We start from the raw sequence: 13,377 nt of genomic DNA on the forward strand, positions 1-13,377 counted from the left end.
GCAAAATATTTCACACAAATTAGACTGGGTAGATTTTTGTGTCATATAATAATTACTCGAGTTTAATAGTTATCTATCCAGGCTTCGTTCAGCTTAGAAGGATCAGATGTTGTGCGTTATCTGGAATAATAACTAATTTAATTTATCATGGAAAAATAACAGCCTAATATTTTCGTAATAATTTAATTACGAAAAACAAAACCGAAAAAAAGAATAATAATAATCACGTACGCGTTAAGACATGTTGTCCAACTGCAAGTCTCTAAAGCAAAAAACACACTTTTTTATAAATATTTTCATTGATTATGAAATTATTTTTTTGAAAAAAAGCTTAATTCAAAGTAAAACTTTATAAGTGCAGATTTAGTCGATTTTGCATTTCAATGCTCTTCTTCCAACATAGTCAAGCTGTGTTGCGAAAGATATACAATGCCTTCATGAAAGTTCAGCATCTTGGTTTCGTAAATAGAAACTGTAGCTATATAAAGGGTTGACTGTTTTCCATGTCCCTCGTGTCTGTTGCGACACGGACGGTAGACGTAATTCAGCTTTCTTGTGTTTGTTTGGGATGGATGCCTTTGAAAAAAATTCTTAAAAATTAGGTATTAAGAAATTTTAATTTCATTGTACATATGAGTGTGAAAGATACTAATTTTTTTATCTGATATTGTGTGACAATAATTGGGCGCCAATATTTTTAATGTCACCCGAAACTTTTGAGAATCTCTAATGGTCTTTCGCTCAGCGTATTTTTATTTACAATGAATAGAATGTGCCTTGCTTTTGGACCCGCTTTATTCACGATTGCACACATTAATTTATTTTCAGTGATATTCAAGGAGGAGCGTTTTCGGCGTTCACACAGGTTGGCTTAATAGTAGCTCAGAAAAATTTGCTATCTAATAAAATGGAGAAGAACATTTCGGTGGCTCGTTTTGTTGTATTGGATATGGGTATGGGACTATAGGGTGGACTGGAGAGTATATTTGATGCTTCTGCTTAGATATGCTTACGTGCTTTTAGTCTTTGTTTTGCAATATGCCACGAATTTAACGTAGTGTAAACAATTTGGTGAAATTACTGAAATATGCGATATGTCGATTACTGCAAAAAACTGCAGTTACATCTTAAAATATTCCCGCTGTGACAGACCGCAACGGGATTGAAGGCTGTATATTGTTGAAGTTTGTAAACCAAATACAATGCTGGACTGTGTTCTTCAAAGCACTAACGTAGTATTAACAACGTCATTAATTTTGAGACTGATAAAAGGGGCAGAGTACTATAGTAAAACCTGTTTCTTAAAGTTATCAGGATACAGTGACACGAAAGAGTCCTTTGTACTTTCCTGATTTCTCTCTTTCCATTAGCAAAGCATTACCTTGCAGATACAGATGAGTAACTGGGTATCAAAGTGGTTCAAATAGCTCTGAGCTCTATGGGACATCAGTCTCCAGAAACTAAAACTGACATCACACACATCCATGCCCGAGGCAGGATTCGAACCCGCGACCGTAGCAGTCACGCGGTTCCAGACTGAAGCGCCTAGAACCGCTCGGCCACCTGGGCCGGCTAACTGGGTATCATCAACTAATAATTAGACAGAAGCAAGAGCGTAGAGAAACGTTTGCTCAAGCCGATCCTTTGGAGGCTAGTAAAAGCTCGGTCCATTTATTCTTACGATAACTGAAATGAGACTAGAAAGAGTTATTAGTTATCAGAGAAAGGTGGAGGACGGGGGGGGGGGGGGAGGGGGGAAGGGGGGAGTGGTGGAGGAGGGGGAGGAGGGGGGAAGAAGTAAACGACAAATTATCATGTTAGCTACAAAAATTCCACACAAAAAATTCGACCTCCTGCAGGAATCTAAAATTTGCTAGCATGGATGACATGGACGGGGACCTCGGGTAGGTGTCGCTAGTTGGGAGTGTGAGTCGGCCGGGAAGCATTCGGAGATAGTCCACGTATTGGCGATAAACTTCGGGTCCAGATAGTGTAGTGGTTAGCGCAACTGCCTAGTCGGCAGGAGGTCCCGGGTTCGAGTCCCGATCCGACACACATTTTCACTCGTCGCTGCTGATTCTGCATATAGTTCTGATGCAGCTGATATTATTGGTTCCTTTCCTTTCCTTTCCACCTTCAATTTTCACAGCTTCAAGACCAGTTGCCAGATGTTACTTTAGTACGCAGAGTGAAATCTGCCAGGAAATTTCGTTACTTCTCTATGGATAGCTGTTACATGCAAATAGACAACCGAGAGCAGCAATGTCAATTAAAAAAGGCCAAGGAACGCTGATGGTCCACACCGTGCAACTTGAAGCTTTGTCAAAGGGAAATGTATCGCGCTAAATTTACATCCTCTCTTCGAAATAAAAATGAGAGAGGTACTCCATGCCGCATTGGTGTCACGGTATGTGGCGTTCCATGAGAATTATTTTGTTAGTTGTGTACTGCCCGAAGAGGAGCCCCTTTGCAAACACTTAACCAAAACGTACAGAGGGCATACTTTAAATATCGGACTGTTCCTCTAGCACAGGCAGCCAATTTAACCCCCCATCCCCTTGCCTTCCCCACAAAGCGTTGTTCCTTACTGAGACAGACCGTGTGGACCACAAACACAGGGGCAAATAAAAGACGAGCGAGCGCTGGAGCCTGGCGGAAGTATAGGGCGCCACCTGTTTCGCCAGGCGGCCGCCAGGTGCCGTGGCGGCGCTGCTGCCGCGACGGAGCGGCCCTGGCATTGGTTGGCGGCCGGATGGCTGCGGCGGTGGTTGGTGGTTGTGGCAGTGATGGTGAAGGTAGTGACGCTGGTGGTGGCAGGAGTGGTTGCGGGAGGGGTGACCGCGACGCTCGAGCAGGAGGGAGGGGATGGCGGAGAGGGGAAGGGGGGAGGGGAGCGGAAGGTGCACCGCGGCGCGCCGGCGGTGTGGCGGGAGGTGGCGATCGATGCGTGTGCTAGATGCTGGCACTACTGACCTACTTCGGCCCAGCCGCGCGCCGCTCGATGGGGTCGTCTGCGCGTTGCCGGGCGACGCCATGGCCTACCCGACGCGCTATATTTGTGCGGCGTGACGGCCGACCCACGCCGCCTCCTTGCTGCCTGCCAGCCTCCTGCGGGCTTTTGCCAATTACCGTCCGCTTCGCCGCCCCCTGCCGATTTGCAGCGCACTCTTTTTTTGGTCTCTGCCATCCTTTTGTTACCCTCCCTATGCGGCCTCTGTCGTCGTTACTGACCTTCCCGAACTGACGACGCTGTTACCCCAGGCACTCTACGACGTAACAAGACCGCTAAACGAGTCAATAGCTTACGTGTTATCTAATGTGACTCGTTCTCCATCTCGCAAAACAAAAACTTTTCTTTCGCAGCTGCTAGTAGTGATTTTAACACGACTTCTTGTTCCAGTTCAATTTTTAGTTTACCTATTTCACTAACTGTAGCGGAGTGCTCAACGCGACAGATCCTCGTGGGAGAACCAGAATCATTTCTTGGAGCTGCCAGGGATTTTTCCTTGGTGCGAAGACTGGATCAGGTGTAGTCCACTGTCGTGATGCCAATTGAGGGGTTACCTTGTAGGGAGATAACGGTACCAACGTAGGACCGTCGACAACGGCCGAAAGTGCGATGTGCTTACCCAAGCTTCTCCATACCGCATCCGATGATGTTCTGAGTATACACGGCGGCCGGTCGAGTATCGCTAGGTTTTCAGGGCCTGATCGCGAGGCTTCCTTGTTTTATTTCACAAAGTTTGAAATTCTGCAAGGTATGTTAGTAACAAACTTTCGGTTTCAAGTACAGAGTTCATTAAAAGGAACTCTGGTAAAGTTGTCATCAACCGAACGCTACGAACGGCACACTGCTTTACTAGGCACAATCCTATTGGAGGTGATATGCCACTGCATTGCTCGGACCTGCAAACTCGCTTAATCAGCCAAATACATTGACTAGTGACACTGATGTGACTTCCTGTCAAAACCCTGGATAACCACATGATGTGACTTCCTGTCAAAACCCTGGATAACCACATTTGCAGCGAGAGACGTGCAAGAAGAGAATAACTTGGGTTCTGGAAGGTACCGACAGGGATGTGGAGCCATACAGACACCAGTGCGCCAGGTTCCTCTGTTGAGGATCCATGGTGCGATCAGCCCGACCGAAGTGGTCCCACAGATTCTCGATCAGGTTTAAATCTGGCGAGTTCGGTGGCATGGGAAGTGCGCTAAATTCATCCTGGTGCTCTTCGAACCGTACACGTACTCTGCGAGCTGTGTGTCATGTTTCATTGTCCTGCTGGTAGATGCCAAGGCGCTGAGGAAAAACAAACTACATGTAGTGGTGGGATTGGTCCCCAAGGGCAGATGCAGACTTGTGTTTATCGAGTGTGCCTTTTAGAATGACGAGATCACCCAATGAATGCCATTAAAACATTCCGCAGACCACAACGTTCCCTCCTTGTTTGCTTTCGAGCGTATCACGCTGTACACACCAACGACCATTTGTCCGACGGGGCATCAAACGTGATTCATCTGAAAAGGCCATCTTTCTCCTTTCAGTGGGCGTCCACTTGCGATATTGGCGTGCAAATTCCAGCCTTCGTCACCGATGAACAGTAATCAGAATGGCCGGCCCGTGTGGCCGAGCGGTTCTAGGCGCTTCAGTCTGGAACCCGCGCGACCGCTAGAGTCGCAGGTTCGAATCCTGCCTCGGGCATGGATGTACGAGATGTCCTTAGGTTAGTTAGGTTTAAGTAGTTCTAAGTTCTAGGGGGACTGATGACCTCAGGTGTTAAGTCCCATAGTGCTCAGAGCCATTTTTGAGCCAATCAGCATGAGTGCACGAACCATGCCCTTTCTGTGAACGCCCATATGCAGCAACTTTCGTTGAATGGCCTTTGAGGAGACGCTGCTGGTAGCCCCTTGGTTCGCCTGAGCAATCAGTTACCCAACAATTGCTCGTCTACTTTCTTACCCCTTACAGGTAAATTCGTATAGAAAAACAGAGATATTAGTAGGTTAGAGAATATACAGATGGTGATTACGTTACGATATTCTCCTCCAGATATTGGATTTTCTTCCCCAAATTGAACCATTTCCTGACAAAACCTTCCTCTGCCTCTTGGATGACTTGCGGGTATAAGGTTTCTGTAAAAGTAAACTTTTGAACTTAATGAGATCTGTGCCTCTAAGATTAGCTCCGAACGTGTGTCTACACTGCATTGGAGGCCCAATTTGATTGCATTCTTGTGCTCTGATTATTATGGGTTGGGTTGGGTTGTTTGGGGGAAGAGACCAAACAGCGAGGTCATCGCTCTCATCGGATTAGGGAAGGACGGGGAAGGAAGTCGGCTGTGCCCTTTCAAAGGAACCATCCCGGAATTTGCCTGGAGCGATTTAGGGAAATCACGGAAAACCGAAATCAGGATGGCCGGACGCGGGACTGAACCGTCGTCCTCCCGAATGCGAGTCCAGTGTGCTAACCACTGTGCCACCTCGCTTGGTCTTATTATTATGAGATCCGCCTTTTATGCAAACGCTATTTTTCATATAAAACTCAAACTTGCTTCAGCACCTTTGTTCCATCGCCTATGCATATTCTTTATTCAAATCCGTAAAAGTGATAATTATGCTACGAAAACTATACCTAAACAGTTGTTGTCATCACGTTAACTTTACTGCATTACTGAATTGCGCAGAACTCTCTGTACACTATCGGATCTGGAACTAAATAAGATCAATGTGAATTTGGTTGGCGAATTAACGCTTCACTTTAGTATCTAAACGTAATTTTACTGCGAGAAAAAATTTCAGGACCATATTTGCGAATCTCCGCATGTAGCTTACGAAAATCCTATTTCATCTACATTTCCATAAGTTGTTAGAAGCACACGGGAAGAGTACACACACTTTTCGGAACTTATTTCGTAAATAACACTTTTAATCATTACGAAAACACGATGTTAATGTCTGTGTTGTTTGACCACGTCGACCACAAGAGCAGCAAAACCAACTGATGAATATGCACCCTTATCAGTTTAAGATAAACAGAACAGCGCGCTAATATTTTTGACTTTGATATTGGGAGTACCGTAATGAACTAACAAAAGCTTTGTACTATTCTTGAATGACGATTAGCTTTGATAGATCAGAAAATAAGGAAAAGAAGGTACTTTAATTTGAAAATTATTGTTGACTTCCGTCTCTTACTACACGTTAACACGCTACGGGTGTTACGCAAAAGTGATATAGGTAGTATTAAACGAGTCGGAAAGAGAGTGATTGAGATACTAAGCTCATATTAGGAAGTAACTTGGTTCAGACTCCCACTCTAGCCGACTGGGTGGCCCAGCGGTTCTAGGCGCTACAGTCTGGAACCGCGCACCCGCTTCGGTCGCAGGTTGGAATCCTGCCTCGGGCATGGAAGTGTGTGATGTCCTTAGGTTAGTTAGCTTTAAATAGTTCTATGTTCAAGGGGACTGACGACCTCAGAAGTTAAGTCCCATAGCGCTCAGAGCCATTTTTGAACTCCCACTCTGATTAATCTTATTGAAGTTAACTACTGCCTGTTGGAGGTAATATGCAGAATTTGTTTCTTTTCGCGAGGGCGAACCTATTCGTTCACTTGTACTTCTGCACGAAAGCTTCTGTTCTGACTCCCATTATCTTACCGTATACGGAACGCTGGAAATGGAAACAAAGTGCAGCACGCGAGCGCGCGCGCGGGCGTGCACACGCACACACACACACACACACACACACACACACACACACACACACACATCATAAAGCAGTGCATCTAATAAAAAAAAATGCTGTTGCAAGACGAACCATAAGATATGCAACTGGTTGGCTAGTTTTATTCTCCTAGTTACACGTCCGTTGTATTGTTCCGCCAGAGCGCGAGGGGTGTGTGTACAGTCGGGGTTCCTACGTCCAATTAAAACGCGGGGCTCAGCGAGCGCTGCTGTGTAGAAAAACCCGGAGGGGAGACTTTTTGTCAAACGGCGAGGGTAATGAGTAAGTCCTCACCAGGCGTCGTCATTGCACAACTCACGTGCGCTGTAGGGCTTAAAGGTCAGGAATATAAACAGCAGTGCCCTTAGACGGCAAGAGTACTTAGGGAAGAGTGGCGGGAGGGGGTGAGGGAGGGAGGGAGGGAGGAGATGTCCTCCAGGGTGTGCACGGTGGCACCGCGAGTGAAAGGGCAAGCTTTTATTTCGCTGCAGGACGCCTCACGGAGTTTGCTTTTGCGTGTAGGTGTGGGAGTAGTAGGGGCTGCCGGCGCAGCAGCAGCAGGGGGTGCAGCGGCGGCGCGGCGCGAGGAAGTGTCGCGTTTTTGGACGGTGCGGGGGTGGAGGGTGTGGCGGCGGAGGTCGGCACGTGGCAAGTGGCGGCCAGGGGCGCGAGGGGGCGGCGGCGGCTCTGTCGCGTCTGGCCCGCCGTGGGGGCGGCGGGGCTGGCGGCGGCGGCGGCGAATCGATGGCGGGCGCCAAGCGCGGCGCCGCATTCGGATCGCGGCACCCCTGGCTGCAGGTGAGGCGCCGCTGCCAGACACCCCTCATACTCTTGTGCTGCGCGTAGCTCAGCATCCACCTGTGTTTCCCAGGCCGCTAAGTTATGCCCGACCGGTGGCTTCCACTCTTGGGTAGCCAGTTTCAATCGCGGTGGTAAAAGGAATTTTCACCGGCAGTGTTTGGTCAGCAAGGGGTGAAAACGAGACGACGCACGGTTCCCGGTCACCATACGCTGCTACGGTGTCCTGGATTAGATCTCAGACTCCTTCGCAGTGTGTCACGGAGAAGGGCGATAGACACTGGTCATGGTGATCACCCATCAAATGTCGACTTTCAACGCTTCCAGAGGAGTGGGCTGTATTCGGGCACCGGTTCAAAGAAATGGCTCTCAGCACTATGAGACTTAACTTCTGAGGTCATCAGTCCCCTAGAACTTAGAACTATTTAAACCTAACTAACCTAAGGACATCACACACATCCATGCCCGAGGCAGGATTCGAACCTGCGTCCGTAGCGGTCGCGCGGTTCCAGAGTGTAGCGCCTAGAACCGCTCGGCCACTCCGGCCGGCTCGGGCACCGCATTTCACCGTCTTCCTCCTCTCATCATCATTCAACACAAACATGACACTGCTCTGTATACACACTCATTGCAATAACCTAGGCTCGACAGATACACTTAATAAACAGCTCTACTGCACCGCGAGGGAATGGACCTGCGCTCAGAGGTAGGAAACACTTTCCAATAAGCGGCTTAATCTAAACCTCCGGTGAGTCCAGCCAACAGTGCCACACCTTTTTTGTTTTGTCTTGTTTTGTTTTTCGTTTTTGTGGGTGGATGTTAATTAAGCATCAGATTAGAAAACTAAAGATCCGGTTTGGTCCTACGATTCTTCCTCGTATCATCTTTTTAACCTCTGACAGAGCTTCAAATGTTAACAAGTGTTCAAATGTGTGTGAAATCTTATGGGATTTAACTGCTAGGGTCATCGGTCCCTAAGATTACACACTACTTAACCTAAATTATCCTAAGGACAGACACACACACCCACGCCCGAATCTCCACCGCGACCAGCCGCACAGTCCATGACTGCAGCGCCTAAGACCGCTCGGCTAATCCCGCGTGGCTGACAGAGCTTGGTTAATGTGACAAGTAGTTTAACTACAACAACCCCTCCTTTCATCTTATCTGTGTGATATGAAAACAGTTTACTGGGGTTGTAAGATGACTGCGCAGCTGACTTACGGTGACAGAAGGTACCTCGCATCCTCATTACATACTTCATTCCGAACGAGCCGGCCGCTGTGGCCGAGCGGTTCTAGGCGATTCAGTCCGGAACCGTGAGACGGCTACTGTCGCAGGTTCGAATCCTGCCTCGGGCATGGACGTTTGTGATGTTCTTAGGTTAGATAGGTTTAAGTAGTTCTAAGTCTAGGGGACTAATGACCTCAGATGTTAAGTTCCATAGTGCTCACAGCCATTTGAATCGTTTGAACCCAAACGACCTCAGGTGCCAATCCACACAGGTGTAAAGTTAGTTTCAAGAGTAGGCTACCCCTTAAAAGTTTGACAGGACAATTACTGTTCACAGGATACAAAAATAATCTAGAAGAAAATGTCGGAGGCTCCGTAAAACTATTAGCTGATGACGCCAGAAGAGTGCAGCGATTAGTAAAAGGAATGGATGAATGGTGTGGCGATTGGCAGTTGGCCCTGAACTTTAATATATGTAACATTGCGCATACGTAGAGAAGTAATCCACCACTGTACAACTACACCGCTGATGACAAACTGCTGGGAACAGTATCTACCGTAAAATATCTAGGAGCAACTAACAGAGGAACCTTAAGTGAAATGACGACAAAAAATAGGTAGTAGGAAATGCAGATGCCAGCTGAGATTCAATGGAAGAATCTTAAGGATATGTAATTCACCCACAAAGGAAGAGGCTTACACAACAGAGAAGTTGCAGCATTAGAAAATCGCAGCGAAATGCAGGAAGATCTGCAGCGGATAGGCACTTGGTGCAGGGAGTGGCAACTGACCCTTAACATAGACAAATGTAGTGTATTGCCAATACATAGAAAGAAGGATTCTTTATTGTATGATTATATGATAGCAGAACAAACACTGGTAGCAGTTACTTCTGTAAAATATCTGGGAGTATGCGTACGGAACGATTTGAAGTGGAATGATAATATAAAATTAATTGTTGGTAAGGCGGGTGCCAGGTCGAGATTAATTGCGAGAGTCCTTAGAAAATGTAGTCCATCAACAAAGGAGGTGGCTTACAAAACACTCGTTCGACCTATACTTGAGTATTGCTCATCAGTGTGGGATCCGTACCAGATCGGGTTGACGGAGGAGATAGAGAAGATCCAAAGAAGAGCGGCGCGTTTCATCACAGGGTTATTTGGTAAGCGTGATAGCGTTACGGAGATGTTTAGCAAACTCAAGTGGCAGACTCTGCAAGAGAGGCGCTCTGCATCGCGGTGTAGCTTGCTGTCCAGGTTTCGAGAGGGTGCGTTTCTGGATGAGGTATCGAATATATTGCTTCCCCCGACTTATACCTCCCGATGAGATCACGAATGTAAAATTAGAGAGATTCGAGCGCGCACGGAGGCTTTCCGGCAGTCGTTCTTCCCGCGAACCATACGCGACTGGATCAGGAAAGGGAGGTAATGACAGTGGCACGTAAAGTGCTCTCCGCCGCACACCGTTGGGTGGCTTGCGGAGTATAAATGTACATGTAGATAAACACTTATTCGACCGATTATTGATTATTGCTCATCCATATCACGTAGGACTGATGTAAGACATAGAGAAGATCCAACGAGGAGCGGCGCGTTTCGTCACACGATAGTTTAATCGGCGTGAGAGCGATATAGAAATGCTCAACAGACTCCACTGCCAGACTCTACAAGAGAGGTATTGTGCGTCATGCAATGATTTACCATCGAAATTCCGAGAGAGAACGTCCGGGAAGAATCGGAGACGTATTACTTCCTCCCACATAAGCCTAGTGAAATGACCAAAACGAGGAAATTCGAGAAATTTGAAATGATACAGAGGTTTATCGACTATCATTCTTCCCACACGCCATGAGTGAATGAAACAGGGAAGAGGGGAACCAGACAGTGGTACCAGAAGTACCCTCCGCCACACACCGTCAGGTGTCTCGTGGAGTACAGATTTCCCATCAGGTGTCTCGTGGAGTACAGATTTCCCATCAAAATTAATGTTAACCGATGCTGGGCCCGAACAGTGATGGTCGCCGTAGCTCGGAACTATTGCTCGGCGTGGCCGCTAGGACGTGTTGAGCGGGTAGCGGAGCTCGGTAGCGGAGGCGCATATTTTAACGTTATCACGACGGCCGGGCGCCGGAGGCAACTATTCCGAGAAGGAGAAAGTTTGCGAGCACGGCCGACCGCATCGAGTATAGGCGGGCACGTGTCGGCCCCGGGGCGGGTCGAAGCGGTGACCTTTAGCTGGCGCTCCGTTCGGGGTCACAGCTGAGCGGCCGGCCACACGCACGCAGACGCCCACGCCCGACGCTCCGCGAGTTTCGTGCAGGGAGGCCGCTCCTTATCTCAGCCGCTCCTGCCTTCTCTGCAGGCAGCTCGCAAGCTTCGTTGAATGCGACTGGCTCCCCTAGGTTGTGATATAAACTTCCTCCACGAGCGAATGTAATCTTCCCGTTTACATTCGCGGGACATTATGTTCGTTTATGATGATATTTTTCGGTTAGGTTGCTATCTCCGTTTTTTTTTTTTTTTTCGTATGGAAATAACAGATTCGTCTATAGTTTTCTGGACGCCATACACGAAGGGCGCGATATGTACAGGCTGACCTAGAACTTCACTGCCAAACTTTCAGAAGTTGTTCAGGGATACCTTCTGAGTACTTTGCTGTACTGTTCCCATTGTCGCCAGAGGCTAACACACTGGTTCTGCAAGGCAGCCGAGGTTTTAGGCGTTACCAAAGGTTTTCAACCCCGCCCCCACCCCTAGCGAAGAGACCGACAAGAAAGCGAATCAATATTGTATCGTTACCCAATGCTAAGCTATGTTTCAAATTTCAAATCCTTAGCTCACTGGAAGCTTGCTTAAAATCAGCTGCAAATCCAGAGGCTGTAAATTCAACTAAATACCTATGGATTACAATTACGCCGCACGAGGTTAGCCGAGTGGTCTAGGGCGCTGCAGTCATGGACTGTGCGGCTGGTCCCGGCGGAGGTTCGAGTCCTCCCTCTGGCATGGGTATGTGTGTTTGTCCTTAGGATAATTTAGGTTAAATAGTGTGTAAGCTTAGGGACTGATGACCTCAGCAGTTAAGTCCCATAAGATTTCACACACATTTGAACATTTTTGATTACAATTACGAATGACTTAAGTACTTTTCTTTATTTTTTCTTGCCGGCCGGGGTGGCCGTTCAGTTCTAGGCGCTACAGTCTGGAACCACGTGACCGCTACGGTAGCAGGTTCGAATCCTACTTCGGGCATGGATGTGTGCGATGTCCTTAGGTTACTTAGGTTTCAGTAGTTCTAAGTTCTAGGGGACTGATGACCTTAGAAGTTAAGTCCCATAGTGCTGAGAGCCATTTGAACCATTTTTTCTTTTTTCTTTCTTAAGTACGAAAGCAAACCAAACACTGCAGTTTCTTGGTAGAGCACTTATAGAGGGCAATATATCTACTAAAGAGGCTACTAAGCCATGCCTGTCCGTTCTCTTCTGGAATACTGCTGTGCAGTGTGGGATCCGCGTTAGATGAGACTGATGGAGCACAACGAAAAAGTTCAAAGAAAGGCAGCTCCTTTTTTTACTATCACGAAATAGAGGAGAGTGTGCTACGGCCGTGATACGTGAATTGGGATCGAAATCATTAAAAAAAGGCGTTTTTCATTGCGGCAGGATCTCCTCATGAAATATCAATCACCAGCTGTATCCTTAGACTGCGAATATTTTTTTGCTGGCACCCGCCTACATGGGGAGAAATGATCGTCATAATAAAATAAGAGAAATGAGAGTTCGCACAGAAATATTTAAGTGCTCGTTTTTCCCACGCGACGTTCAAAAATGAGGAATAACTTAAAGGTGGTTCGATGAACCCTCTCTAAGGCACGTAATTGTGAACTGCAGAGCAGTAATGTAGATGTAAATGTAGTTATAGATGTGTACCGAACAGACATGAAAGCAACTTAATAAAAAAAAGCAAGAAAGGAAGAACAGAAGAACGGCTCAGAAATGCAATTAAAAATCAGCGTGACTGTGTATTAATGATAAACTTCACTGATGACATACAGGTCATCAGTGAAAATAAGGAAGCGTTACAGGACATGTTAAGTAGAATGAACGGTCGACAGAGCAAAGAATGTTTGAGGAAACCGAAGAAAGGCGAAAGCATTAAGGAGCACAAGAAGTGAAATTAGCGGCAAACTTAGCGTGAATCTTGGGGAGAATGTAGTAAACGTACCGACGAAATTCTGCTACCTTGGTAGCAAAATAATGCACGACGGATGAAGCAGGGAGGATACATGGATCATAACACGCTGCTTTACTACACACGATCACATTCTCGTCAACGTGAGCTAAGGTTTAGTGCTACAACTGTGTCACCGATATATTGCTATAACCAATAGAAACGACTGGAGATAATTTTATTTATTCTGGACACGAGCTTACTGCTTTCGCTGTCCTAGGATTACATGGAGTTTTTTCGGGGCTGTACGCAATTATCCGAGAATGTTATGAATATAGTCATTATAAATCTGTTTTTGACAAAGGAGACATGTAACTATTTCTATGGTCATTCGGGGAGGCTTCATGTTAGAGATACCGGTATTACATTTTGTGTATATTACGCCTTGCAGATC

At 46.9% G+C, this 13,377-nt stretch overlaps 2 protein-coding genes and 1 non-coding gene across 3 annotated transcripts in view; 1 reads left to right on the top strand and 2 right to left on the bottom strand.

Moving 5' to 3' along the window:
• The window catches only part of LOC126101407 (B lymphocyte-induced maturation protein 1 homolog), an 89,661-nt gene extending 86,626 nt beyond the window's left edge, over positions 1-3,035 (bottom strand). Inside the window, exon 1 of the mRNA XM_049912070.1 lies at positions 2,974-3,035. Within this exon, the coding sequence (XP_049768027.1) occupies positions 2,974-3,035 (62 nt within the window). The remainder of the gene's footprint in view (positions 1-2,973) is intronic.
• Positions 3,036-4,620: 1,585 nt separating this feature from the next.
• On the top strand, positions 4,621-4,705 carry Trnas-gga (transfer RNA serine (anticodon GGA)). Its single transcript is given in 2 exon segments — positions 4,621-4,660; positions 4,671-4,705. It is a non-coding gene; the product is annotated as a tRNA-Ser (tRNA).
• Positions 4,706-7,223: 2,518 nt separating this feature from the next.
• Positions 7,224-7,580, bottom strand: LOC126101409 (uncharacterized proline-rich protein-like). Its single transcript, XM_049912071.1, has one exon. It carries the CDS (start codon positions 7,578-7,580, stop codon positions 7,224-7,226), a length of 357 nt encoding a protein of 118 aa, XP_049768028.1.
• Between the last annotated feature and the right edge of the window lie 5,797 nt (positions 7,581-13,377).

Source organism: Schistocerca cancellata, chromosome 9 (genome assembly GCF_023864275.1).
Source record: "Schistocerca cancellata isolate TAMUIC-IGC-003103 chromosome 9, iqSchCanc2.1, whole genome shotgun sequence".
NCBI lineage: Eukaryota > Metazoa > Arthropoda > Insecta > Orthoptera > Acrididae > Schistocerca > Schistocerca cancellata.

Excerpts from the sequence above, each read along its gene's own strand:
- LOC126101409 (XM_049912071.1), bottom strand. The coding sequence starts at position 7,580 with ATGCTGAGCTACGCGCAGCACAAGAGTATGAGGGGTGTCTGGCAGCGG.